Source organism: Giraffa tippelskirchi, chromosome 7 (genome assembly GCF_054371585.1).
Source record: "Giraffa tippelskirchi isolate mGirTip1 chromosome 7, T2T-mGirTip1v1.2.pri, whole genome shotgun sequence".
Taxonomy (NCBI): domain Eukaryota; kingdom Metazoa; phylum Chordata; class Mammalia; order Artiodactyla; family Giraffidae; genus Giraffa; species Giraffa tippelskirchi.
In genome coordinates this window covers 11973065-12001047 of record NC_137281.1, presented here as the reverse complement: position 1 = coordinate 12001047, position 27983 = coordinate 11973065, and the positions used below count along the sequence as shown (strand labels likewise).

The 27983-nt window shown below is 55.9% G+C and overlaps 2 protein-coding genes across 8 annotated transcripts in view; both read right to left on the bottom strand.

The window, feature by feature from the left end:
* MEGF8 (multiple EGF like domains 8) overlaps nucleotides 1-16593 on the bottom strand; it is a 42034-nt gene extending 25441 nt beyond the window's left edge. For 3 of the 4 annotated variants that reach the window (XM_081516172.1, XM_081516173.1, XM_081516175.1), the window contains exons 1-13: nucleotides 15616-16593; nucleotides 9770-9933; nucleotides 9326-9532; nucleotides 8186-8366; nucleotides 8011-8099; nucleotides 6897-7312; nucleotides 6305-6450; nucleotides 6054-6176; nucleotides 3940-4094; nucleotides 3515-3634; nucleotides 3020-3164; nucleotides 2765-2928; nucleotides 353-553 (exon numbers count right to left, since the gene is read on the bottom strand). In XM_081516172.1, the coding sequence (XP_081372298.1) occupies nucleotides 353-553; nucleotides 2765-2928; nucleotides 3020-3164; nucleotides 3515-3634; nucleotides 3940-4094; nucleotides 6054-6176; nucleotides 6305-6450; nucleotides 6897-7312; nucleotides 8011-8099; nucleotides 8186-8366; nucleotides 9326-9532; nucleotides 9770-9933; nucleotides 15616-15802 (2298 nt within the window). In that variant the 5' untranslated portion in view covers nucleotides 15803-16593. The remainder of the gene's footprint in view (nucleotides 1-352; nucleotides 554-2764; nucleotides 2929-3019; nucleotides 3165-3514; nucleotides 3635-3939; nucleotides 4095-6053; nucleotides 6177-6304; nucleotides 6451-6896; nucleotides 7313-8010; nucleotides 8100-8185; nucleotides 8367-9325; nucleotides 9533-9769; nucleotides 9934-15615) is intronic. The other variant, XM_081516174.1, reaches the window with a different exon arrangement.
* A 358-nt stretch (nucleotides 16594-16951) lies between these two features.
* TMEM145 (transmembrane protein 145) lies at nucleotides 16952-27302 on the bottom strand. Of its 4 annotated transcripts, none has more exons than XM_081516168.1 (15): nucleotides 27102-27302; nucleotides 25920-25994; nucleotides 25736-25813; nucleotides 25567-25653; nucleotides 25385-25486; nucleotides 25200-25284; nucleotides 25022-25093; nucleotides 24838-24906; nucleotides 24285-24365; nucleotides 24120-24198; nucleotides 23878-23971; nucleotides 22975-23147; nucleotides 20981-21101; nucleotides 18247-18453; nucleotides 16952-17771 (listed from the first exon to the last, which is right to left on the bottom strand). In XM_081516168.1, exons 1-15 carry the CDS (start codon nucleotides 27219-27221, stop codon nucleotides 17523-17525), a joined length of 1692 nt encoding a protein of 563 aa, XP_081372294.1. In that variant the 5' UTR covers nucleotides 27222-27302; the 3' UTR covers nucleotides 16952-17522. The 4 variants fall into 4 exon arrangements, with proteins under 4 accessions (XP_081372294.1, XP_081372296.1, XP_081372297.1 ...); XM_081516170.1 differs by having other exon boundaries at nucleotides 16952-17297; XM_081516171.1 differs by having other exon boundaries at nucleotides 16952-17297; nucleotides 25427-25486; nucleotides 27102-27300.
* Between the last annotated feature and the right edge of the window lie 681 nt (nucleotides 27303-27983).

Sequence of the window (27983 nt, the reverse complement as noted above, 5' to 3'; positions counted from 1 at the left end):
GCCACCCACATTCTGGCTCCTGAAAACCCCAAGGCCCCCACACCCACCGAGCACCCACCCCCTCCAGGGAAGAGGAGGGCCTCAGAGTTCCTTAGACACCAAGAACCTCCCAGCACCCCCAAACCTCCCAGCGACCCACCGTCTCCTCAGGGAAGTCTGACTCAGTAACTGAGAGCTTCCACTTTTTTCAAAATTCCCTTCCAATTCTGTTCAAATGAAGACCCCCCAGGCCCTCCCTCCACTAAGGATATATCCCAGGCCTCCGGTTTCTCCCCAGTCCTACTCCCTGCCAGATACCTACGCCCCCTGTATTTATCATAAATAGCCCACTGAGTGTCCCAGGCATTCTTACCATGTTTTCTGTGTCCGGGCCCCGAGCCATCCGGGCCAGCACATGCAGGCGCTGGGCCCGGGCCCACACAGCCACGTCCTCAGCCCCAGAGCCCCCAGGGCCTCCCGGCAGCAGCGGGTGGATGAAGCCACGGTAGACCAGGGAGACGTCGGTCTCTGAGCTCGGCGTCAGGGTGATGGTCGTGCTGCGGACGATCAAGACCTGTGCCGGCAGAGGCAGGGAGGCGTGCATGAGGGCCTCTCTGCCTGGTCCCGTGGGCCTCAGGCCTCTCCAGCCACAGCCGAGCTGGAGAGACCAGGCAACCCAATCTCCTTCTCTGTTTTACTAAATGGGAGACTGAGGCCAGGATCACGGGTGCAAGGGAGACAGACAGCTCACCCATCGTTACTCTAGGAAGAGAGCTAGGCTCCCGCTCGGACAGCAGACAGCGGGGTCCTAGCCCCTGCTCATCTCCACCTCTCATTAAACTCCAGGGCCCTGGACCTTTCAGCAGCTTCTTCCTCAACACCCTATCTTTCCACTTAAGCCCTTAAGAGTCCAGCTCCCTTAACTAGGGGGTTTGGAGAACTTCCAGGTTACAGGTTAGTGAACACATTCATGTTCCAGGAAGGTGTCTCACCCCAACTCCGTGGGGACAGAAGATCAGATCCCTTCAGGACCTAACCCTATGTATCCTGTTCTTTGTTGTATAAGGAACCAGTATATAAGTTGTTAAGTTACAAGTTTAACTTGTAAGTTACAAGTTAAAAAGATAAAAAAAAGAGTCCAGATCCAACATTCAATGCAACGGACATATTACATGATTTATTGCTAGTATGTGAAAGGGGGGAACAACCCAAGTATTCATCATGGGTACGTGCATGCTAAGTTGCTTCAGTTGTGCCTAACTCTTTGCAACCCTATGAACCATAGCCCGACAGGCTCCTCTGTCCATGGGATTCTCTAGGCAAGAATACTGGAGTGGGTTGCCATGCCCTCCTCCGGGGGATCTTCCCAATCCAGGGATCAAACCAGTATCTCTTATGTCTCCTGCGCTGGCAGGCAGATTCTTTACCACTAGGCCACTTGGGAAGCTCATGGGAGACTGTTTAAATAAACTAGAACACTACAGCATTAGAATGTGAATGGAATATTATGAAGCTGTTAAAAAGGAGAGAAAGAGAGAGTTTCCTAAGTTCTGCTATGGGAAGCTTGCCAGGATACACCAAGTAAAGAAGGAAAGTGGCAGTACAGTGTAGACGGCATGTTACTTTTTCTGCAAGAAACAAAAAATAATTAAATATCAATTTACTCATATTTGAATAGGTAAACTGTGGAAGGATAGATAAGAAATCCAAATGCACCACAACTACTGAACCTGCGTGCAGCAACTACTAAGGCCTGTGCACCTCGAGTCTGTGCTCTGCAACGAGAGAAGCCACTGCAATGAGACGCCCGTGCACTGCAACAAAGACTATCCCCCTCACTGCAACTACAGAAAGCCCACCCACAGCAATGAAGTCCCAGCACAACCAAAACTACACAAATAATTTTTTAGAAAAGGAATGAAGGTCTGACATGTGCCACAACACGGACGAGCCTTGAAAACGTTTGCTAAGTGGATGAAGCCACAGACAAAAGGCCATGCATTATATGATTCTATTGTATAACCTATCCAGGGTTAACAAATCCAGATACAGAAAAAGGTTAGTGGTTGCCAGAGGCCAAAGGGAGGGAGGAATAGAGAGTGATGCCTTAATGGATCTGGGCTTTCCCCTTGGGGTTATAAAAATATTTTTGAACTAGAGAGTGGTGACAGTTGCACAATATCGTGAATGTGCTAAATATCACTAATGGTAAATTTTATGTTATGTGTTATCTCACCACGGCTTTTTGGAAAAAAAAAATTTTAAATCAATAAGGAAAATCAGATCCTTGAATGTGAAGACTTAAGGGGTAAACACAAGAGTGATAAAGGTCCATTTGAGGGCTTCCCTGGTGGCTCAGTGGTAAAGAATCCACCTTGCCAATGCAGGAGACACAAGTTCAATCCCTGGTCTGGGAAGATCCCACATGCCCTGGAGCAAATAAGCCCCTGTGCCACAACTATTGAGCTTGTGCTCTAGACCCTGAGAGCTACAACTACTGAGCCCACGTGCTGCAACTACTGAAGCCCACACGCCCTAGAGCCTGTGCTCCCCAACAAGAGAAGCCACCACACTGAGAAGCCTGTGCCCCGTAACTAGAGAGCAGCCTCTGCCCTCCGCAACTAGAGAGAAGCCTATGCAGCAATGAAGACCCGGCACAGCCAAAGCCAAAAATAAATAGACAAATTTAAAAAAAATTTTTTTAAAGATCCATTTGACAAAATGAGAACTCTTAAGACCAGGCCCTTCGACACTCCCTGCTGGGCTCCTCACCCCGGCTCCCCACCTTGTCAGGCTGGGAGGCGTTGGGTGGCTGCTGGAAGGTGAGCAGGTGCAGGCCAGGCAGGAAGCTCTGGGTGACACAGGCCTCCAGGGAGGTCACAAAGACAGGTGCGGGCCCCCACCAGCCCACGGTGCCGGAGATCTGCTCCCCTCGGCAACGGGCCTGCTCTGTGGGGACAGGAGGGTCGGGAGAGGGAGGTCGGTATGCGGTGGCTGGGCCATCCCCCACCACCCCGCCATGCTGCCACTGGACACTCACCAGGCCGAGGGAGGCAGCTCTCATTGTGCACGCACCAGCCCAGGGCGCCGGGCCCCCGGGGAGGAGCCGCGGTGCTGCTGAATGCCAGGCAGGCCTGGCAGTCACCCAGGAGACGGCCCAGGCCCAGGCAGCTGGCAGCCGGACACTGCAGAGAAGGGACACATTGGCGGTCACCACCCACAGGAGCTTAAGGGACCTGGGATTCAGGAGTCTTGGGGCAGAAAGGTCAGGAAATTGAAGAAAGGAACTGAGAGCTGAGTTGGAACCAGAAAGATCAAGAGGACAGGGGTGGGGGATCTAGGGACAGAGTCAGAAGTACAAAAGGATGGGGAGGAGGGTCAAAGGGTCAAGGGTCAAGGGTCAGGAATGCCCATCTCAAGTGTGAAAATGAGTCTCCCAAGTGCAGCAAAGTCCGTCTCAACTTGATTTAGGCAGAAGAAGACACTGAGGACCAGGTCTTGTGGTAGGGGACAGAGGACGAGGACAGTCACTCACAGCCCCCGAGGGAGTCCCAGGAGGCGGGGCGGCTTGGCAGGCCCCCTGACACCAACTGCATTCGGGGTCTCGGGAGCAGACGCTGTGGTCCGTGTACATGGAGCAATAGTCCAAGTGGTACTGCAAAGAGGTGGGCAGGGAGGAAGGGGTGCTCAGACCTGGCGCCTTCTCCCACGCCCCCACTCATCCTGATGATCTCAGGGGACCCCAACTGCTCAGAACATTGAGGACCCCCATCCACTTCTCCCCAGCCCCAGGGACCACCATTCCCCCTCCCCTGGACCTGGGGTTTGACCTCCCTCCTATCACAGCCCTCAGGATCTCTTCCCCTTCCCCCAGGGACCCTCCCCCCACAACTTCCCTTAACCATGGGAACCAGGCCACCTCCTCCCCAGCCACCCTCCCCCTGTCACCCCAGTGCTCACATCTGGAGCAGGCGCCTGGAACACAAAGGGGGGCACCTTGTAGGCCATCAAGTCCCCACGGGGCCGGCCACTGTACCCCCCGGCCACCAACAGGACACTGCCGCCAAGCACAGCCGCCACGTGTGAGTACCGGCCACTGGGAGGCGCTGCTCGGCCTAGGAGAATACAGACCCCTCAAGGACATGAGAACCCCCCCTAATGCCCCCTCCCACCTTCATGGTTACCCACCTAGAGGACCACCCCTGACCCCCCCATGCTTCAATCCCACTTGTCCAACGAGATGTTCCCAGCCTGCCTGGCCCTGATCCGGCCCTAGTTCTCTCACCTCCTGGAGCTCCCACACCGCTGCCCAAGTCATCTTTCAGACAGAGCATGCTCTCTGGGATCAGAAGGACTTGGGTTCAAATCCTGGGTCTACCACTTCCTTGCTTTCAAATCACAGATCAACTGCTGACTAGTTGTGTGAACTTGGGCAAGAGACTGGATTTCTCTGAGTCCTGGTTGCCTCCTCTGTAAATGGAACCTTGCCCTCGGGGAGCTGAGGTGGGCTACCTGGCTCTCATCTGTCTGACACCCGCCTCCCTCCACGGACAGCCTCTGCGTTTCCTCTGGGAAACCACCCCTCCCACCCACAGTCGCCAAGGCTCAGGTCAAGCTGGCCTGGCCTCTGGCAGCAGTGGTGCTTGAGCCCAGGCGGATCAGAGTCAGTGACTAGTTCGGGGAGGGACCATAATTCTTACAATTCTTGGGAAAAGATACTGTCTTTTTCACAGGCATTTTTTTAAAATTTATTTTATTTTTAATTACAGGATAATTGCTTTACAATACTGTGTTGGTTTCTGCCATAAATCAGTATGAATCAGCCATAGGTATACATCTGTCCCCTCTCTCCGGGCATTTTTAAAGGGGGTGAATATAATCGCAGAGCTGCTGGTGACCATCTACAAAAGCAAACCTCCAGAGACAGAAGGAAACTGGGCTGAGAACTGGAAAGAGACATGGCCGAGGCCATCACGTGAGCACCTGGATCCAGGCCAGCCTGCAGCCAGTTTTCACTCAAGGGAGTCAAGACATTCTTCTTTTTGCTTAAGCAGTGGGCTTTCTGTCGCTTACAACCAAGAGTCCTGACTGATGGGTAAGAGGTCAGGGATTGGTGACTCCCTCCCTCTCTTACCTATATGCTCTGTAAGTGCAGGGGATCTGGCCCAGGGATCAAAATCTACAAAGAAAGAAGAGGCCTCCAGAAGCCTCACACTCTGGTCTATCCAGTGACGGAACCTAAAGGTGGGCTGGGATCGGAGGCCTCCAACACTAAGCCAAGGCTTTATTTCTGACGGTCAAACAGAGTTCCTTACGGACCCCTCCTCCTTGCCCACCCCTTAAATGTTACTGTCCCTTCTCTTACGCTTGTCCTATGTCCTCACCCTTCTATTCAGTAGGGTGGGGAGAACAGATGGGCCTCTGGGAAGTCCAGAGCCTGCTGAAAGGATATGACCAGCTGGTGCAGACAAGTGTCTTTCTGAGGAGAGGGCCTGTGACTTTCTTCCCATTTGCAAAGCCGTCCCTGGTCTCCTGAGCTTGAAAGGCTTCTCCACGTGCCCTCCAGGTGAGCCCTCTGGCCCTGCACTCTTAGGACAGCGTGTTGGGCCCTTCCTGGACAATGCTCACTTGTTCTTCACTTCATCAGTTTATTCTCACCACAGCCCAGAGGTTTAAGTGTTAATACAGTTTACAGAGGGGGAAGCTGAGGTATAGAGAGATTAAATGATGGCTTTTATACAAAAGGTTGTTGAGGAATGGCCATTCTGCTTCAGCATTTGCCCACTGTCTGATCTTGAGAAAGGTGCTTCTTTGGAGGCAGTTCCCTGGGACGGCTGAAAACTGGCAAAACCTCAACTGCAACCCAGATCTGATGCTACTGAACATGTCTCCCATCTCCACAGCAACAATGCCCTGGTCCTGCCTCCAGTACAGCCATGCCTCCTGAGGCCAGCTCCAACAGGATATTGGGCTCATTCTAACAGGACCGGGTGGTTTCTGCCCAAAGTCCCACATGACTGTGGGGGCAAGTGTGACCCTCAGGAGCCCCTGACAGAACCAGAGGGGCCACTCACCCTCAGGAGTTCCTGGAGGGGCAAGCTCGGCCCCTGACACCCACTGATGGCAGCCCAGGTGGTAGAAGAAGATGCCATCTTCATAGCACTTTTCTTCCTGGTAGTGGGTGTGCACGTTGCCCCCTGGGGAAGGAGGAGAGGGGCACAGCTGGCCAGCCTGGGGGAGGTGAGGGCATCCATGCAGGGGGTCTCACTCAGCTCAGACGTGGGCCCCTGGCAGGCAGGCAGGCGGGAACGGGGAGCCTCCTCACCATAGACCACCATGTAGTTGCCCAGGACACTGGCCGTGTGAAAGGCTCGCTCCCGTGGGCCCTGAAGTCCATCCCGGGCCTTCAGGGTGGTCCACACGCGCCGATCCACGTGGAAGAGCTCGGTGGAGTTCACCCGCACAGAGAATCTGTCGGGGAGGGGTGGGAGAGGGGCTCAGGGCAGGACGGGCCTCTCTCCCTCCTCCGGGCTCTTAGGAGTCATGATCCCCCGGGGTTGAGACTGGCTTTACTGGATATTTATCCTCTTGGAACTAGCAGCAACTCACGGGCAGGACCCAAGTCTGACACATCTCTGGGTTCCCTGCATAATCTAGCCAGGGCTGGACACCAAGCAGAGGTGAGGTGGATGGATCAGCGAGTGGGCATGTGTGGGGAAGCACGTGACCAAGAGATCGGATGACAGAGTAGAGAATGGGTGAGTGGGTGAGCAAATGAATGAGTGAAGGAAGAAAGGAAGGGGCGGCTGAGTGACCGCAGGAGTCTATCGGTGGGCGAAGACCGCTAGAGCCTAAAGGCCCGGGGTGTCGGGCCAGGCCCGGCTCTGCCAGGCGGGGGTGTAGGGCAGGGCACTCACCGGGCAGTGGAGGGCCGGTGTCCACCGTGAACCAGCAGAGCACGGGAGGGGGCGTGGAACACCATGGAATGGCCAGTGGCGGCAGGGGGCCGCCCACCTGCTGGCATCACCTGCTCCCAGTAGCCCCCACTGGTGCCGTCGAGGCGGAAACGGAAGAGGCCGGAGGAGAAGAGGTCATGCTGGGTGCGGCCACCAGACACATAGAGCCACGTGTTGTCCACGAGGGCTGCTGCGTGACCTGCCAGGCCGGGTGGCCCCAAGGGACTGGAGGCAGGTGGTGCCAGAAGCTCCCAGCGGCCGCCACCCATTGGGCTAAAGGCCCAAATGTCGCTGGTGAGGGTGCCATCAGCCAGCTCACCGCCCATCAGCACCAGGGAGCCGGCCCAAGCCACAGCCACGTGGGAGTGACGGGCAGCCTGTGAGGAAGAGACCAGGATGCAGAGATGGAGAGGGAAACAGGTGGTGATACACAGAAGGACAGGGACAGCCAGCCAGACAGAGATGCCGAGACAGGGCAGGATGGAGGGACAGACAGAAGGTGACACCGAGGCAGAGAGAAAGACAGACACACGCCAAGAGAGAAAAGAAAAGAGACCCCGAGAGACAGACACGTGCGAATACAAAGAGAGGTGTGGCAGAGAACACAAGAAGAGAAGGAGCAGTCAGGGAGAAATGACAGAGGCCGGAAGAGAGAGTCAGAGACACAACCCAGAGAGCAGGAGACGCAGAGACCAAAAGAGCTGACGACTCAGTCAGAGACAAAAACAGAAAGATGAACCAAGAGAGACAGGAGACACGCAGAACGGTAAGATGCAGAAAGGAAGATGAAGAAGAAAGAAAAGCAGAAGTGGGAGGGGTCGGTGACCCTGCATCAAGCTGCAGGGACGCGGGTGTGCGGGGTAACAGGGTCACTCGGGAGTGCCATCGACTCAATGGACGTAAGTTTGAGCAAATCTGGGGAGATGATGAAGGACAGGGAAGCCTGGAGCGCTGCAGCCCTCGGGGTCACAAAGAGTCAGGCATGACTGAGCGACTGAACAACAACTGGGATGCCCTGGCTGGCTCTGCCCGAGTGGACAGGCATCCCCAGACGGGGCAGAGGTGGGGTCCATACCGGGGCAGGGCTCAGGTCCCAGCGCTCCCAGGTGTTGGCAGAGAAGTTGTACAGGACAAGGTCACCCAGGGCGCGGTTGAGGTCCTGGCCTGTGGAGAGGAGGACAGTGTTAGGCCCTGGCCACAGGCTGCCAGGCCTCTAGACCCCAGACTCATATCATATGTCATCTGCTCACCTCCGAAAACAGCCAACAGCCCCAGTGGGGACAGGAAGGCCCCGGCTGCCCCGATACGGGCACAGAAGGCTGGATCTCCGGCACTCACGTTGTGCCACCAGCCAGCCCCCTGGTTCTCCCACAGATGCAGGTCACAGGCGCGTCCCAGGAAACCAGGCTCACAGCGGCACGGTCCCAGGGGCTGGGGGAAAGGGGACACACAGGCAGGGACAGACAGACAGGGAACAGAGACAAGAGCCAGAGTGAGACAGGCAGAGAAGAAAGTGAGTAGAAGAGAGAGGAACACAAAAGGAGAACATGGAGAAACAGAGAGGCAAGGAGAGAGACAGGCAGGAGACAGGGCAGCAGACAGGAAGAGATGGACACAGAGACACAACCAGAGGGAGGCAGAGAAGTGGAGAAAAGAAGTCAGACCAGCAGAGAAAGGAAAAGGAAAATGACCCGGAAAGAAAAACGAGGATAGATAGAAAGACAGGTTGGAGAAAAAAAGACAGTGGTGAGGTCAGGGTTGGCCTGAGCTGGAAGAACTCAGGTCCAGGGAGGTCAATGCAGGGAGGGCTCAAGGCTAATCCAGTCCCAGAGCTGGATCTGCACGGCTTAGGCCCCGGGTTAGTGGTCAAAGTCAGAAGTCATGGGATTTCCCTGGTAGCCTAGTGGGTAAGATTTCACCTTCCAATGCAGGGGTGCCTCGCAGCCAAAAAACCAGAACATGAAACAAGCAATATTGTAACAAATTCAATAAAGACTCAGGGGGAAAAAAAAAGTCAGAAGTCACAGCTGGGGGACCAAGCCAGACAGAGTGGAGGGGTGGGAGGCTGAAGTCGGGCCTGGCGAGAGGAAGGCAGGCAGGTTCACAGGTGACAGGTGGGTTACAGGTGAGGCTGGGAGTGGGTTCAGGCCGAGGAGGGGCCCCACAGTGGAGTGGGATGGAGTCACAGGTGGGGGAGTGGGGTGTGGACAGGGAGAGGAGTTCTGTAGGAGGGAACAGGGTCCCAGGGTGGGGTTGTAGGGGTCAGGGTCATGGGAGAGGGCAGGCTGGCAGGGGCTGTCTCAGGCAGGGGCAGAGTCAGAGCCAGGAGGTGGGGGTGGAAGGTGTGAGCACAGGTCAGGGTCCAGGGGGACATGGGGGGACAGGCTCACCGAGGCGCAGGTTCCGTGGCTGCCGCAGTAGGCTGAGCACTCCTGCAGTCCGCAGTCGGGGCCCCCCCAGCCCGGCTCGCAGACACACACCCCCGGGGGCCGGCACTGCCCATGGCTGTGGCAGCCGCCCGGGCACAGGGAGAAGCGGAAGGAGGCGTTGAAGCCCAGCAAGTTGTAGTTGGCATCGCTGAAGAGGTGCAGCAGCATCTGCAGGCATGGGGTACAGGGCTCTGGGGCAGCATGGAGGGGGGACTGCTCCTGCACCCCCCACCCTGAGGCGCCCCATCTCCTGTCTTTGTCTCTCTCCACCTTTCTTTGTCCCTGTATCCTCCCGATGGATGTCGAGTGCCCCGGCCTCCTGTTTCCCTCTGTGTGTCTACCCCCCTGTCCTGCACACTCCACTCGGCTCCTCCAGCCACGGCCCCGCAGCCCAGCCCCACCAACCTTGCCCGAGGAAGCCTCGATGGGCGGAGGCCGCGTGCTCCCACTCAGACTGGCCAGCAGGGGCCCGCGGGGGGAGTCACCGTCATACACGAACAGGTAGTCATAAGTGCATTCTGTGTCCAGGAAAAGGAAGTCCAGTAGGATCCGGTGCTGGGAGCTCGGGGCTGAGCGGTGAGAACAGGGAGGCCGGGCTCAGACGTGGCCTCTCCCCTTCCCGCCTCCACCCAGCCCACTCACAAACACCCAGCCCTGCTCCTCACGATGCTAGGGCCCCAAGATGAGTCAGGCCTGGGCTTTGCCTTCGAGGGGCTCCCAGGCTCCCAGCCCAGGGAGGATGGGGCTGCAACAGCAAGAGGGACAGAAGCTCGAAGAAGAAAGGACAGTATCAGCCCTGGAAAGGGCTCCTGAGATCAGGCCGAACACCCGCTACCATTCAGATGGGAAAACTGGAGTGCAGAGAGGAACCTCATCCCAGTGATCACAAAGAACTGCTCCCATTTCTTCTTGAACCTCAGACACGCCGAAGCCTGAAGGTCAGGGTTCACGCCCGAGCAGAGAGGTAAACACCCAGATGGAAAAGGGCCTCTGTGGGCGTCCTGTGTTCCAGGCTCAAGGAGCTCTAAGGGAAGAGGCCTGTTTCTACCCCCCTGGGCAAAGACCGAAACTTGGAGCACCACAGCTCTTCTCTGCCCTGACCCAGGGTCTCTTCTCTCTGTGTACTGTACTAGCTAAGGGCATAGCCTCTGGAGCCAGACTGCCTGGGCTCAAGTCTTGGCTCTGCCACTTACTAGCCACTAGTAAGTTGTGTGACATCGGGCAAGTCACCAGACCTCTCTAGATCTGTTTCTTCATCCGTAAAATGGGGATATAATCACTGTGGTCAATTCAAACATCTGGTCACTCCTTCCATCAAGAGATGAGGGCTGGACTTTGCCAGTGGTCACAGTGGATAAGAACCCACCTGCCAATGCAGGGGAATCAAGTTCAATCCCTGGTCTGCGAAGATTCCACATGCTGCAGAGCAACTGAGGTCTGCACTGAGCAACTGCACTCTGGAGCCCGTGCTCCACAACAAGTCACCGCAATGAGAAGCCCACACATCATAACTAGAGAAGTCCCCACTTGCCACAACTAGAGAAAGCCCATGTACAGCAACGAACACCCAGTGCAACCAATAAATAAGTAAATTTTTAAAAATTAAAAAAGAGAGAGAGAGATAAGGGCTGATTCCTGACCCCTTTTACCTGGGAAGAGACTAGCTTGGCCAATACACAACAGCAGACGTGAGGCTCTGGGACCTTCAAGGCTAGATCAGAGGAAGCCTGCCACTTTTACCTGGGCCACGGAGAATACTCCTTCTCAGAACCCAGCTGTCATGCTATGAAAAGCCAGCATCACGTGGAGGGGCCATGTGTGGGTATCCCAGCTGTCATTCCCAGCTGAGCTGCCAGCTGCCATCAACTGCCTGCCCGTGAGGGAGCATCCTGGGTGCCCAGCCCAGGGGACTGTTCAGATGACTGTGACCACATGGGAGACGGTAACGGATAAGGCACCTAAAGTGCTGATTTATGATGGGGCCTCATGCTTCATAATACCACTACTCCTGGCATTGTCACCAATCTTGCTCTCTGTCTGGTTCCAGAAGGTTCTCTCACCCCATGTCTCTCACTAGGGGCTCAGGTAGGTCTTGTGGGCTGGGGCAACTAGGAGACCTGGGCTCCAGCTCTGCTCGGACCTGCTGGAGGACCAGCCCCCTTTTCCCATGCTCCTCACTATACCCAACTGCGTGCTGGAGGCGCTCATCCACTCTTCACCAGTTCCTGGAGCTCTCGGGGCCTCAGTTTCCTTGATGTAATTTGGGGATGATTCTCACCCACCAATGCTGGTGTGATGATCCCAGACAGTGACTCCAACATGCCAGTGCAGGCCTCCTTCCTGACCTCTTGTCTTCCCCTGACATGACTCCCTGAAAGATCCCCCTGGCTCAACCTCTGGTCCTTACCCTCCCCTGCTCAAAAGCCCTCGGTGATTCCCCATCATCTCCAGGAAAAAGTTCAGCTCCCTAACTGGGGGTTTGGAGTCTCAACCTGCCCCACATTTCCCCATGGCAGGAGCTGGGCCTTTGCACAAGCTCCTCTCTCTGTCTTGAGCACATTCTCCCTTCCTGCCAGCACACTTCCCCACCTTCTCCAGGTAGCCTTCCCTGATGCCCCCTGGCTGGGTGAGGGGTCCCTACAGGTTTTCGCTTTCCAATACAACCTCCATTTCTCTGGGCCAGGACCATCTGTGTCCATGCCTGTCTCCCCTGCAACCGAGGAGGCCCACAGGACAGGGCCTAGGCCTGCTCATCTTGGGGGTCCCTCCCCAATTCTGCCCAGCACAGGGCCTGGTGCTGAGCAAGGGCTCAGAAAATACTGGGTGAAGGAAGGAAGAAATACACCAGACAGAATATTGAAGCTGGTACCTCCCCTTCTGGCTCTGGCCAGAGCCCCCAAGAACATCATGCAGAGACCTCGAGCTGTGGTCTGGAGAAAGCAGAAGAACCATTCAGCCAGGCCGGGCAACCAGACCTCCCAGAATCTTACCAGCCTCAACCACACTATAAAGCTCTGTCCCTAGAATCACAACAAACACATCTTTGTCAAGTGTCTGCCGGGGGCCGCCGGCTCACCATCTGCCTTCCTGAAGTTCCTGCCTGAGTCCAGGTCCTTCTGTTTCCATCCAACAGGGGCCTAATCCCCAGACCATGCTGGACAGAGATCTGAGCCCAAATGCCCCTGCTTTTCAAAGGCTTAATGCCTCTTATTTATAAGGATGTTATGAATCCTTACAAGGACTGGGCCCAATGAAGTGTGAACATGGTGAAAAAAAAAAAAAGTAAGTGCATCATTTGCTTATTTTTTAATAGATGGGGGAACATGTTGGTTCTTACAGGTGACAGACACTGGGAAGGCTAGGACCTCAAGGAGGGATCCAGAAGTCTCCCAGACTCCTCCTTATCCCAACATCCAGCCAACTGGTCCCCAGGTCTCATGGGTGAAATGTCACACATCTCTCAGCATTCTCCATGCCTCTCCACCCACTTAGTTCCTGCCCCAATTCAGAACTCATCCTTTCCCACAAGACAAGCACACCAACTCTCCAGTTTACCCCTCACCCAGCCTGACAGCGACACCCCACTCCTGCTCAAAATTCCCCTCTTGCTCCCCATCAACCCCCAGAGAAAAGTCAAGCTGCTCAGTGTGACATTCAGGGCCTTTCCTCCCCTGTTTCTGGCCTGCTTTGCTCTTCCCAGCCAACAGTTCGGCCAGATCAGATGAGCTGAGACATGGCTCTGAGACCCACTGGTCCTCCCTTTTATTTTGCTGGGTGGCACACGGGATCTTAGTTCCCCAACTAGGGATCGAACCCATGTCCCCTGCAGTGGAGACTTAACTGCTGGACCACTGGGGAAGTCCCACCAGCCCCTCTTTTGTCTTCGTGGGGCTGTTCCCTTTTCTCACCCAGCACACTCCTAACCCTGAATATTCATTGGAAAGACTGACGCTGAAGTTGAAGCTCCAATCCTTTGGCCACTTGATCCAAAGAGCTGACTCACTGAAAAAGACCGTGATGCTGGGAAAGCTTCAAGGCAGGAGGATACAGGGGTGACAGAGGATGAGATGGTTGGATGGCACCCACGGACTCAACGGACCTGAGTTTGAGCAAACTCCAGGAGATAGTGAAAGACAGGGAAGCCTGGCATGCTGCAGTCCATGGGTCGCAGAGAATCAGACCAGACTTAGCGATTGAACAACACTCCAGTGCATGTTTCAGAACCCTGCTCAGTGGCTCCCCCTCTGTGACTCCCAGCAGAGTCTTTTCACTCCTCTAGGCCCGTCTACCCAACCAGGCACACTGGAGGCTGAATGTCTGTGTCTAGCCTTACCATCCCCAACCAGGCTGGAGCTCTTCAAGGCCAGAGAACAATTTACATCCCCAATGCATACACACACTTCCCATTCTCTTCTCAACGTCTAGATGAGGATGGCCCTCACACTGGGGACAGACACACTCAACCTCAAGAAATATGCTTCACCCATACCCCACACAACAGCCATAAAGATCTTCTAAACCATAAACTGGATCATGACTTCCCCTGTTCAAAACCTGTGTCCCCAAATAAAGACCAAACTCTGAAGCCTGCAAAAGGAGGTCTGGCATGACCCAGGCCCTGTCACACCTCTGGTCTTTGTCCAGGATCTCCTCTGGAGGACTCCCACCTCTCGGTGGAGGCCAGATCCTCATCTGCTGCCAAGGGAGGCTTTCCTGGACTTCTCCAGCCACTGCTTTAGATTGCTTCTCCACCTCCTTACTGTCCTCAGGGCACAGCTCAGAATCACTACATCCTACACCTTCTGGTTCCTCCCAACCCTCCAGCCTCTGGCTCACTGTCTTTTTGGATTCTGTGTCCTAACACACAGATATCGTAAAGAATCTGCCTGCAATGCAGGAGACCTGGGTTCGATCCCTGGGTCGGGAAGATTCCCCTGGAGAAGGGAATAGCTACCCACTGCAGTAGTCTTGCCTGGAGAATTCCACGGACAGAGGAGCCTGGCAGGCTACAGTCCATGGGGTCGCAAAGAGTGGGACATGACTGAGTGACACACAAAAGCATCATACACTCTTGTTTCCGGGCCTTTGCACGGGCTCTTCTCTTTACCTGGAATGCCCTTTTGCTCTCTCCTACATACGCCTCTGATCTCAGGCATAGCCCAGGCTAAGTCAGATGCCATTGCTGAGGTTCTCATTCCCTAGAGGTGGGTTTGTTTCCCCCACTAGACTGGGAGCCCAGAACAGTAGAGATGGGGCCTTTGCACAGGCTGGTCCCTCTTCTTGGAATGCTTTTCTCCTCCTGGCTGATTTCCATGGGTCTTTAGGCCTCAGCTCAGACATCTCCAGGAAGCCTTCTCTGCTTTCACTCACCCCACAGGATCAGGTACCTCCTCTGGGCATCCCCAGGTCCATGGGGCTCCTCCATCACAGCCCCGACCACACTGGGCTGGACTATCAACGTGTTTGTCTCCCCCATGGGATTCCAAGCCCCAAGCCATCACAGATTGCTGAGGCTTGTGGGTCTCTCTGCTGAATCCCAGTGGCAAAGACAATACCTGGTACATGAATGACTGAAAAAATGCATTCATTGAAGTACTTCAAAAAGAACAACACTAGTAATCCTAAGATCATTTATTGGGTATTTACTATGTACCAGGCACAGTAAATACCTGTTCTCATTTAATTGCAATAGCCCTATGAGGTGAGTACTATTACTATCACCACGTGCAGGGAGGGAAAGCCAAATCTTAGAGAAAGGAAGCCACCTGCCCAAATTCACAAAGCTAGAAAGAAGCGGAACCCAAATTTGAAGCCAGGTGGCTGGGCTCAAAGCCTGAGTTTCCAACAACTTCTTTTTAAATGAAGCTTTAAAAATTTTTTTTAATTTATTTTTACTTTTTTGGTCACATCAAGCAGCATGCAGGATCCTAATCACCACCAGAGATGGAACTCACGTCTGCAGTTGAAGCACTGAGTCTTAATCACTGGACCACCAGAGTAGTCCCTAAGTATCTAAGGACTACTCAGAACAGCCCGCACTGATGCTGTGGCTTATAACTGTCCATCTGGGTCTGGGTGCAACTCCCTGACCAGACTTCAGGGCCTTTCAAGGCAGGGCCCAGGTTGGCTGTATTTTAGAGCAAAGGGCCTGGACCAGAACAGGTTCTGGGAACGTGGTCAGTGGATGAATGAGGGCACAAATGAATGAATTAGCGCACCAGCGGGTGTGTGACCCACGCGGCCCCACTCACCCTCGATGAGCCATTCGCAATTGCCATTGACGCTGTAGTTGCCCGCACCATCTGTCACGAAGCCTGGAGCCTCCCGCAGCACTTGCCGCTGCCCCTTGCAGTCCCCTGCCTGGGCTCCAGGGGACAGCGGCCCCAGGATGGCCAATGATATAGCCAGCGCCGCAGCCAGAGCCCGGCCCAGGGCCATCGCCGCCTCCCCGTACTGACGGGTTGTAAAGCCCCGGAGAGGGCCTTCCACCCCGTTTGAAGCCCTGCAAATGCGACGTCTATGGATGGGACATGGCCTTGTAGACCAGTGGGGTCCAGGAGCCGCTGGGACAGCCGCTGTCGCCGGGCTCTGGAGATGGAGGGGTGGGCCCTACAGACCCATGGAAAACCCTGTAATGGGGGTCGTTATGGACGGGGCAGACCCTCAGGGGCCATGGGAGTCCCTTGTAGACATGGGCCCCCATAGGCTAGCTGACCCCATAAACGATGTCCAGCAGTTACAGTCGCGGGCCGCTGCAGGCCGAGACGGACCTTATAGACCACTGGAGTCTCCAGTGGGCGAAGGGATGTACTGTTCGGCGGGGGCCTACATCAAGGGTGCGGGCAGGTCCTGGACCGGAGGGTCCTCCGGGAGCGACCTCTCCAGCCAGGGGCGGGGCGCGAGCGAGTGCTAGGGGCAGAGTCAGTCTTCAGGGGCTCAGGCCTGGACCCCACAGACGAACTCGCTTGCTCACCCACCCGCGACTCCCGTCCGAGCCGGATGGGCCAGATCAGAGAGACGAGGGGACGCTCGAGCCAGAGCGGCCACGGGAAGACCCGCTGGAAAGGCGAGAGGGCGGGGGCCTAGCGGCCGCTGTGGGAGGAAACATGGAGAGGAAGCGAGAAGTTGCAGAGAAGCAGGTCAGAGCGGCCCTGGGAGGACTGCAGAGCACCCAACCCCACCCCTCCACAAAGGGAGACTTCCGGAAACTTCCCCGCCCATTTGTCCCTAGACGCAGGCGCAGCAGTGACCGCCTCGGCCGGTGAAGTGAGAATTACACATGCGCGGTGCTAAAATCGTAACCCGAACTCCCGGTGCAGGTGGCTGAGCAAAGCATCGACCACTGGAGGGCGCTTCTACCTATAACTGGGGCAGAGAAGGTAAAAATAAAGCTGTACAGTAAGAGGACTCTGCTAAATGATGATTCATATCTTCAGGGCTCTCCGATTATGGGTCAACAAAAGGTCAGGTTATGCAGGTCCCTCACAAGATACCATTTCGCAGTTGGGCACACTGAGGTCCCGAGCCTGGAACGGTTCGTGTTCAGCCCGGTCTCTGAACACTATCAAGATGTAAAAGAGCCCATCCTAAAGATAAAAACTCAACGAATCCTCTTTATTTTGGCAAGAAGGGGAAAAAGTCTTTCTGCCAAGGACCTGAGGGAGGGTCTCCGGGATGGAGATGGGGTGGGCAGAGTACGGGTCCGAGGTCACAGAGATCCAGGGGAAGGTTTCAGAGTCAAGAGTAGCTTCACAATATCTGTCCTGGGAGCAGTGGCTCGGGGTCGCGGATTCCTGGAGAGCCTCAGGCAGGGTCCCGGCGATCGTCACTGGTGTTCCGGGGTCCGGAGGGGTCAGAGGTCTCGGAGGGGACCAGGGGGCCGGAGGTCACGGAACAGCGGGAGCCCAGAATCCGGTGCCGCTCGGGGCAGGGGCTGAGGGAGGGGACGGGGAGAGCGGCTCCCGCGGGACCGTTTGGCACAAGAGTCAAAAGGGGACTGGGCGGGAGCGGGACACTACGCACCCCTACCTGGGCGCGCGGGGTGGGGAGGTTTGGCAAGGCCGGGGATGGCAAAGCCCTGGGGCCGGGTTAGAGAGGGGATCTGGAGCCCGGCCGGAGCCTGGCGCGCGGCCTATGGGGCAGGGGCGGGCAGGGGTGCTCAGACCGGGGGTGCGGTGCCCCCGGCCGTGTGCATGCTGAAGTACTCGGTGAAGCCGGTGTGCGGCGCCGCTGTCTGGGACACAAGCGGCTGGTAGGGAGGCGTCGGGCCATCCCAGCTTGGGTCGGCCGCCTTGGGGAACCGAGAGGAAGGGGGCGGGGAGGCCGCGCCCGGCTCGGCCATGGTCACCACGCGGCCCCTCGGGGCCACCGCCGCCGCCACCGCTGTCTCCTCCACCTGCTTCCCGGCCTGGGAGGGGGGTCAGGATCAGAGGCCGTCCTGGACCCACGGAGGGGCAGATGCGGCCCCGAAGGCCCGTCCCCCTCCCCGCGATGATCCCCCCTTCCCGAGGTGTGGGCGCACGGGTCAGTCAGGGGCGCCTGGGCAGTGGGGCCAGGTACTCAAGCGGGGGCGTCGGGGTGCGCCGGGAGAACGCCGGCGGCGGCCGAGGAGGTGGGGGAGAACCGCGGAAGGCTAGCGGCGGCGGGGGCACTGCGCGGGGTGTCTGAGGGGGCGTACGCAATAGCGCCAGGACCCAGTCTGGTAAGGTGGGCGCGGGCGCCGGGGGACGGTCGCGGCGCGGCGTGGGGGCGCAGGGGTTGCGAAAGGCAGGGGGTGGGCTCAGGCGCCTGGGCGTGGAGGGCGGTGGAGGGGCCGGGAGCGGGGTCAGGTACTCCAGGGGCGGCGCCAGCAGCTCCTCGGGCGCCAGGGGCGCGGGGCTTACGCAGGAGGCGGGCGGGGGTATGGAGAACAGCTCCGTGAAGTTGGGCACCGAGTCGCTGATGAATGTCACGTTCCCATAGACGTGCTGCGGGAAGGCCTTGTCTGCGGATTGGCTGCCTCCAGGACCCGGGGCTCCAGCCGAGGCGATCTGCGACGTGCGCACGTGGTATGGGAAGTTCTTGTTGGCCGCCGAAGGGCGTGTCATGATCTGGGGTGAAGGGCAGGCGCAGGTTGGAGAAGGGCTGTTCAGGCCTCAGGCTGCCTTCATAAACAGGAGCCCTAAGGATTCCCCCGTTCACTTGATACCCCCGCTTCTCTGAAACCGTTGAACTGGATCTGGCACCTCCTCTGGGCTCTCACAATGTCCTGGGCTCTAACTTTCAGTCCGTCACCACTCTTTACTACTCTGCAGGCGGTTCCTCAGTCAAAGCCCTGAGCTCCCAGTTATCACTGAATGGTTAAGCTGCAGCATCCTGTGATATCTAGTAGGATGTGGGTGTGCTAAGTCGCTTCAGTCTTGTCCAACTCTTTTCGACCCCATGGACTGTAGCCCGCCAGGCTCCTCTGTCCATGGGATTCTCCAGGCAAGACTACTGGAGTGGGTTGCTGTGCCCTCCTCCAGGGGATCTTCCCCACAAAGAGAATTGAACCTGGATCTCTTAGGTCTCCTGCATTGGCAGGCAGGTTCTTTACCACCAGCACCACCTGGGAAGCCCATCTAGTACAATAGTTACTAGCTACATGTGGCTATTTAAATTTAAAATAACCAAAATTAAACTAAAACTTTTATTTATCAGTCACACTGGCCACATTTAAGTGTTCAGTAGCCACATGGGGTTAGTAGCTATTGTATGGGACAGCACAGATGGTAGAATATTTTCATAAACAGAAAATTCAATTGGAGAGCAACTGACAGACTCTTGAATGTTAGCTCCTTGAGGGCAGGTACTTGATGGTTCTTTTCCCTGCTGAATCCCCAACATCTTCTAGAACAGTGCCTGACACATACAAGCTCTCAATACATAATGGTTGAATGTAGAGATGTCTCCAGAATTAGCTGGCAGGCCACAAGGGCAGGGACTGGGGTGACCCTAGCACTGCACACAGGAGCCCAGCTCAGCCCCTCCACGGTTGTTGCTGAAGAAGTGAACAAGGAGCTGAAATCAAAGAGCAGTAGAATGCCTGCCGGTAGTGGAGCTGTGCTGAGCTAAGGTGAGCATTTTTAGGAAGGAAACTAGTCAAAGGTGAAGTATAGCAGAAAGGGTACTGTGTCCAGTGTTCTGAGCCCGCACCCCACCTCCTGGCCCCACAGTTCACTGAGAATGGGATCTGGGGTACACTGATTAAACTCCCAGAGCCTCACTGCACAAAAGGAGTTGCAGTGCCTACATGGAAAAATGAAGAGAGGGTGGAAATGAAAACCACTGGTGCAGACTCTGGCACATGGTGTGTGCGTGTGTGCTAAATCGCTTCAGTCATGTCTGACTCTGCGACTCTATGGACTGCAGCCTGCCAGTCTCTATCCATGGGATTCTCCAGGCAAGAGTACTGGAGTGGGTTGCCATGCCCTCCCCCCGGGGATCTTCCCAACCCAGGGATCAAACCTGCATCTCTTAGGTCTCCTGCATTGGCAGGCAGGTTCTTTACTGCTAGCACCACCTGGGAAGCCCTGGCAAATGGTGGATTCTCAACATTTTGCCTCTCTCTGTACCTCTGTGAATTCCTGCAGAGCCTCAAGAGGAACCATCCCAGGAAAGTGAGTCTATACCTAAGTCGGGTTCCAGGGTAGAACATGGGGAAACTGGCCCCCTCCCTCAGTGGCTGAGTATATTCCCAACAAAGTATATTCCCACGCCTCGTGGACCCCTCAAGTCAGGAGCTGGGACCTTCAGCAATGCCTATTTTCCTGTCTGGTTCCCACTTATGCCAGATCTTCGATCTGCTAGAGAACCCCACTACCCCCACCAATGCCCATGGAGCATGACAGGTCATCTCCCCTCTCTGGGCTTTAGCCTCCCACCTCTGTATAGTGGTTTCAATGACTATTATCCATCCTGCCCTGGGGTTGCTCTGCCAAGTAAACAAGACAGCAGAAATAAAGGCATATAGGTGTTCCCAGCATGAAACAGAGGCTGGTTGAGAAAGTACCCACTGAATGGTTGATGGATGGATGGAAGAATGAATGAACAGAGGGACTGGACTGTCTCCCAGAAAGCCAGATAGGATGTAAACCAGCACAAAGAACAGATTTGGTACTGGTAACCCCTGCTGCCATTCAGATCTAGGCCCCTTGGAGCCCCAGCCTGACCCAGTGGCTTCTTCCTGTGATGGAGTGGCAGAGATGGGAGAATGTGGGGGTGGGGGTGGGGAGTAGAGACCAAGGGGCTTAGGGAAGGCAGTGGGGATACAGAAGGGGAAAGTGAGACTCTGGGGACCTAGGGTCAGGATGGAAATGGGGATGGGGGCAAAGAAAGAGAGTAGGGCTGGGCGAAGAGCCCAGGACACAAAAGTAGGAGAGAAGAATAAAAGAGGGTGGACTCTGGGGGATACAGTGGAACAGCCTGCAAGGACCCAGCAGGCTCTCAGCAAGTGTGTGTTGAATGCCTAAAGGATGAATTGAAGGAAATGGATCAAGCGCTCAGAACAGAAGTTCAGGTGGCTCAGGGATGGACAGCCTCATGCATCCTCCACCCACTGGTTTCCCACCGCCTCCCACCCCGGATGCCCAGCCTCACCAAGAACACGCCGTGGGCATACAGATGGATCCCCAACTGGATTCCATTGACAATCTTCTCCCGGGCCCACTTGGGGATCCCGAAGTTGGCGATCAGGGCCATGACCGGAACTGCAAAGAACCTGAAAGGGAGGCGGTGGGTCTGTAGAGACACCATCCCTGCCTTCCACCCCACTCCATGGCCCCGAATCCCCTGCTATGCACACACACACAGAGGCCCCAAGTGGGTCCCAAACTGGAGGGAAGCCAGTGTGACCTTCAGAAGCCAGAGGTTAAAAGGAGACAGGAATCCCACTGGCCTGGGAAATGTGGTGAGGGGGGTAGGCAAGCAGTAGATTGAATTTAACTCAGTTCTACCCCCACCCCAAATTCTGGCACCTGAGAGGAAATCAACAGATGTTTGATGACTGAATTAACATAAGATAATAACAATTAAGGACTTAACTGCATGCCAGACCTGTTACTAAGCATTTCATGAATACACACTCATGTAACTCTCACAGTGACTCTATGAGGCAGGTACAATTTCCGTCCCTATTAAACAGGTGCGGAAACTGAGGCAGAGAGAATTTAATTGATGTATGTAATGTCACACAGTTTACAAGCTTTAGAAAGTGAAGTAGAAGTGTTAGTCACTCGGTCATGTCTGACTCTTTGCAACCCCATGGACTGTCACCTGCCAGGCAAGAATACTGGAGTGGAAAAAAAATAAAAAAGAGTATTAGAGTGGGTCTCCATTCCCTTCTCCGGGGAATCCCCAAACCAGGGATCAAACCCAGATCTCCTGCTGCATTGCAGGCAGATTCTTTACCATCTGAGCCACCAGGGAAGCTCCACAGACTTTAGAACTGGGATCTAAATCCAGGCAATCTGGCTTAGAATTCACCTACTTGGGACTTCCATAGCGGTCCAGTGGCTAAGACTCCACACTCCCAATTCTGAGTTTGATCCCTGGTCCGGGAACTAGATCCCACGTGCTGCAATTAAGAGTTCACATGCTGCAACTAATGATCCCACATGCCTCAACTAAGACCCAGGGCAACCAAATAAATAAGTAAATATTTAAAATGCATATATGAGAAAATAAATCATTTAAAAGAATCCACCTGCTTTACTGGTGTGTGTGTGTGTGTGTGCTAAGTTGTTTCAGTCGCATCCCACTCTTCAACCTTCTGGACTGTGTAGCCCACCAGGCTCCTCTGTCCATGGGTTCTCCAGGCAAGGATACTGGAGTAGGTTGCCATTTCCTCCTCCAGGGGAATCTTCCCAACCCAGGGTTCAAACCTGTGTCTCTTACATCTCCTGCATTGGCAGGCAGGTTCTTTACCACTTGTGCCACCTGGGAAGCCCATAACTTTACTGCTGCTGCTGCTGCTGCTAAGTCGCTTCAGTCGTGTCTGACCCTGCGACCCCATAGACGGCAGCCCACCAGGCTCTGCTGTCCCTGGGATTCTCCAGGCAAGAATACTGGAGTGGGTTGCCATGGCCTTCTCCAGTGCATGAAAGGGAAAAGTGAAAGTGAAGTTGCTCAGTCGTGTCCAACTCTCAGCGACCCCATGGACTGTAGCCCACCAGGCTCCTCCATCCATGGGACTTTCCAGGCAAGAGTACTGGAGTGGGGTGCCATTGCCTTCTCCGAACTTTACTGCTATGCTATGTTAAAAGAAAAAATTCACAACTACTTTTTGTTGGACATTTCCTATGTGCCACACTCAAAGCCCTCATCTGTTGCCCTATGCACTCTCAAGACACCCATTTGCAGGAAATACTCTGGACAATCCCTCTTTCTGGGTAGGCAACCTGAGGCTTTTTTTTTTTTTTCCACTTTGGGAAAGGAATTGTTTCCAGGTTACACAGTGTGTAAGTGGCAGACTCTGGTGACAGCTGCCTAACTTGAAAGTCCATCTGCCTCCCAGAAGAGGGTCTGAGCTGAAGACAGCCATTTCTGGGGAGCTGGGGAAGGCATGGACAGGTTGGGGGCCCAGCACATCTCACCAGAGGGTGTAGGCAGCAAAGAAGGGCACGTAAAAGGGCTGCTTCTCCGGGAAGTGGCGCAAGGAGATGAGCACAGCATAGGAGAACCACACGTAGGCCGCCACCTGCAGCCCAATGAGCCCGTAGCCCGCTGGCGACTCATAGGTGTACAGGACCTGGCCTGGGTCAAAGAACTGGACCCAAGGGAGAGGGTCGGTCACAGCCCTGACCTTCGGCCCTCCTCACAGGGACCCCAGACCCCACCCTCAAATACCCTCAAAGGGCACAGAGGTACTTGATCAGGACAGAAGCAGTAGGAGAATGAGAGATGGAGATGAGAGGATAGACGCAGAGAGGGAGAGTGAAAAGACAGAATCTGTCTCTGCTACCACGGCCCAGCACAGAGCTGAACACCACCAAGTGTTAAGTTCTTCCATTTGCACCAAGTTGATGAAGCAGGTTTTATTTTCACCCCATTTTACAGAAGGGGAAAACTGAGGCTAAGCAGGAAGCCTTTCGGCCAAAGTCAAGGTGATAATATAAAGCCCTAGAGAAGCCCCCTGGGGTAGGTAAGACCCTCCTTATTTTACAGAAGAAGCAGATCTAGGGGTGGGTCTAGAAGCCGATCAGTCAAGGTCAACCAGCTGGGAAAGGGGAGAGCCAGAGTGGACTCCAGGTCTGTGTGACTCCTGAACTTAAGTCACGACACTGAACATGAAATGTGACAGACAGCGAGAGACAGAGGAGGAAGAGAGCCACGTAGAGAGACGCGAATGCACTTAGGGAGACAGATGGGAAGGCGGAAAACCACAGAGTGGGAGAGAGAGAGCCAGGAAGAACACTAGCAGACAGGTGGAAGAGGCCACTAAAAGCTTTGGGGGGTGGGGAGGACGGAGCAAAGCCTGAGCTTTTAGGGGGACGCACCTCGGCCTCGTAGATGAGCAGCGCCACGTGGGTGAGGGTGTACAGGGTCATGTAGACAGACAACTTCACCGAGCCCGAGTGGCTGATGCGGCCCCTGGCGGCAGGCCATGAGGGGAGACAGCAGGGGTGGGGGCCGTCAGAGAGGAGGGGGTAGCCACCCCTCCCCCAACCCAATCTCTGCCCTGCCCCCCTGCCCAGCCACCCCATCCCCACCGTGCTCCCTCCCACCCCAGCGTGGGCACCGTGTCACCGTGAATCCCTTCCCCAGAAGGATCAGCATTAGCAGGAAGATGAGGAAGCTGGAGGAGAAGAGCAGCTTGGCTGGTAGAAGGAGGAGAGGGCAGCTAAGACGCAGGGCTTGGCTGGGGGAGGAGCCCCACACCCTCCCAGGCCCACCTCTTTCTCACCCAGGATCTTCAGACTCTCGTTGCCAATGCCATCTGTGGCATACTGACCCCAGTAGATGCAGAAAAATAGGAGGCTCAGGACTGAGGGGAGGACAAGCAGAGAGAGGAAAAGACAGACACTGGCTTTAGAGCATCACTCTTCCCTAGCACTGTGATCCAGATGACCAGAACCCTTCATTCATCCCCATCAGGATTTAGAGTGTCTACTCCTGCTGACCTCCTGGGATACTCTGAAGTCCAGGCTCCCAGCCCTCCTCCCTCAGACCCAGGAGTCCAGGCCCCCAGCCCCTCCTCCCTCAGACCCAGGAGTCCAGGCCCCCAAACCCTCCTCTCTGAGACCCAGGAGTCCAGGCCCCCAGCCCCTCCTCCCTCAGACCCAGGAGTCCAGGCCCCCAAACCCTCCTCTCTGAGACCCAGGAGTCCAGGCCCCCAGCCCCTCCTCCCTCAGACCTAAGGATCCAAGACCCCAGCCCTTCCTTTCTTAGGCCTAGGTAACTGAGCCCTAACCTCCTCCTCTCATAGAACTCAAAAGTTAAGATACTCTAAACCTCACCCTCCACTCCTGCTGCAGCCATGAACATTTTATAAGTCGTGTGAAGCAACTGACGACCTTTCAGCAAATCTAGGAGGAGGGTAAGGGAAGGGTGTACACAGACAGGTTGACTGTCCTCCAACCTTGTCCCCCCTCCCCCATCTCCCCTCTCCCCCCCTCCGCCCCCTCCATGGGCTGGACTCACATCCAAAGTAACAGGAGAGGAGGAAGATGAGGATGAAGATGAAGAGGAAAGTCACATCGGTCTCCAGGATCCCTGCCAATTTGGCAGAAGGAGGAAACCCTGCAGTCAGGAGGGGTCTTCCCTCAACAGGCTCCCAGTTCTAGGTTCCCACCGAGATGCTGGGTCCCTGCGTGCTCACCAAACTCATCAGCAGAGAAATGCCGCGTCCAGAAGGACTTGCCGTTGGTGAGGACCATCTCATACTCCAGCTGCAGCCCATCTCCCTGTGGGGAGTGTGGAGGCCTAAGGAAGGGGGGCAGGGGCAGCCCTGGGCAGGGAGGGAGTTGGCAGAAAGGCAAGGAGGAGAAAGCTCCAGTTACTTACACCACACTTGCTGAGCGCGATGTACCACCACCTTTCACGCACAGAGCGGAAGCTGCGGCCACTGGAGCAGCTCAGGTAGCGAGTTCCCTCCTCTGACACCACCTGGGGAGGAACGCGAAGGCTGAAGCCTGCCGGGACCTGGACCTTCAGCACCTGCCCTTTCCCCCAGGCTGGACTCATACCTGACAGCCTGACCAGGCATACTGGGTAGTGAGGTTGATGACCTGGTTGTTCTCTGGCCTGATCACTGACTCCTTGGCCAGGCAGTCCTAGGTAAGGGCAGGGATGTGGTCACTCCTTGGCCAGCTTCAACCTTGTCCCCCTCCCCTCCACCCTCCTCACAGACTTCACCTTGTCCCCTGCCTTGTACACGGCTGGCCACTGGGATGGGTCGTCGAAATAGAGGAGGATGTTCTGACAGCACTTGGCCTGCAGACCCAGAGGTGTGGGGGGTTGGGGAGCTGGGGTAGCCCTTGCCTTGGGAGGCCAAGGGGGTGTCCAGCCTCAGCATGGTGAGTGGTTGGGGAAAGCTCACCTCAGGGTATCGGAAACGGAAGTCTAGTCGGCCGTAATCCGAGAGGAAGCAAAATCTCGTCAGGAACACCCAGTCCTGGAAAAGGGGCCCACTCAGACCTTCTTCTGAGCCCCTTGAGAACTCTCCTTGATTCCATAGTCCCCCCCCCCCCGCCAACTCTTCTTCCCTACCCTGGAGTTCCTGGTTTCCTAAGAAGCCTAAAGGGGACCAGGTCACCTCCAAAATTCTTCTGTTATCCTTTCACCTTGGTTCCAGGATTCCTGCTTTGAATGTTTCTTCCCCTCCTTTCAAACACTTCTCCCATTTCCCAGGTGCCAGAGAAAGCCTGGAGGGCCAGATCCCCATCCTGGACATCTTCTGTCACAGACACATACACACACACACACACACAGACACACACACAGAGACACACACACAGACACACACACACACACACACAGTGGTCCTAGAGCCCATCAGATGCTGGGGAGTATTCCAAACATCTTCTGTCACAGACACAGACACAGACACAGACACACAGACACACACACAGACACACACACAGACACACACACACAGACACACACACACAGACACACACACACACACAGTGGTCCTAGAGCCCATCAGATGCTGGGGAGTATTCCAAACATCTTCTGTCACACACACACACACACACACACACACACACACACACACACACACAGTGGTCCTAGAGCCCATCAGATGCTGGGGAGTATTCCAAACATCTTCTGTCACAGACACACACACACACACACACACACACACACACACATAGTGGTCCTAGAGCCCATCAGATGCTGGGGAGTATTCCAAACGGCCCCCTCCAGGTCCTGAGCAGGAGTGAACTCAGGCTCTCTTGCAGTGAAAAGTGCTGTCCCTTCAGCACCACCTCGGCGTCCCCCACCCCCACCCCAAACTCTGACTCTCCCAACCCCGCCCCCCTCCTCGCCCAACTCTGACCTCAATGTCCCTCCTACAATCCCTGAGGCTCCTCTCTACCCCCGGGGCCCCCTCAGCCTCAACCCAGACCCACTCTCTCATTGCCCCTGGCCCCACGCCCCCAGGCTCTCAGGGACCTTCCGGGAGGGGCGGCAGGGGGCGGGGTGGCACCTCCCCCCTCCTCTCCCTTCGGTCCCTCGGGGGCCCGGCGGGTGGCAGGGGAGGGCCGGGCGCGCTCACCTCCTTGGAGCTGAGGTTGCCCCGCACGTACTTGGCCCGGGCGCGGGGGGCCAGCGGCAGCAGGAGGAGCAGCAGCAGCGGCAGCAGGCGGCGCAGAGCGGACGCGCGCGGGGGCTCCATTCCACCTGCTCCGGCCCCGGCCCCGGCCCGGGCTCCGCTCCCGCTCCCACTCCGGCCCGGCGACGGCGGCGAGAGCGCGCGGGCCGGCTGGCGCGCGGCCCCGATTAAAGGGGCCGCTGGGCACTGCGCTCCCTGCCTTCTCCTCTGGGATGACCCGGCCTGGCCCCCTTCCCAATCACCATGGGAGGGGCCGCCCCTTTCCCATCCGCACCACCCGTCTTCAGCCCCAGTACTCCCCTTGGGTTGTCTCCTCGATACCTCAGGCTCCTGGTGTCCTGAAATGAACTTCAATGCATTCCCCCAAGTCCAGCATCCTCCTCCAGGCTGCCATCTCAGGATGACCCACAACCCCCAGGCCCCAGCTCTGTTCTGACCTCCCCTCAGTTTAGCTCCCAAATAGCTCTTTGATTACCCATCCCCACCCCCATGACAGCCATCACCAGCTGTGGCCACTCCAGATCCCATGCACCCTGTGAAGTTCCTACAGAAACACAGAGGCAGAGTGGGTAAACCACCTGTTCTGGGTCACACAACTCCGAGGTGGTACAGAGCCCTCAGCCACAACCACTACCCCCTGCTGCCTGACCCTGTCCTGTCACTGAGGCAGAGCGGGTGGTGTTACAAGAAACCCACAAGCAGACTCTGAAATCAATTGCTTGGGTTCAAATCCCAGCATTGCCATAACCTTCCTAAAAGACCTCAGCCGAGTCACACCTGTGTGATCTCCCAGCCAGTCCCCTACACCCTGGTACTGACTTTACG

Excerpts from the sequence above, each read along its gene's own strand:
- TMEM145 (XM_081516168.1), bottom strand. The coding sequence starts at position 27,221 with ATGGAGCCCCCGCGCGCGTCCGCTCTGCGCCGCCTGCTGCCGCTGCTG. Across the intron at positions 25,995-27,101 it reads GCAACCTCAGCTCCAAGGAG|GACTGGGTGTTCCTGACGAG; the intron begins GTGAGCGCGCCC and ends CCCCTTTTCCAG. Across the intron at positions 23,148-23,877 it reads TGCTCATCTACGAGGCCGAG|TTCTTTGACCCAGGCCAGGT; the intron begins GTGCGTCCCCCT and ends CCTTGGGTCCAG.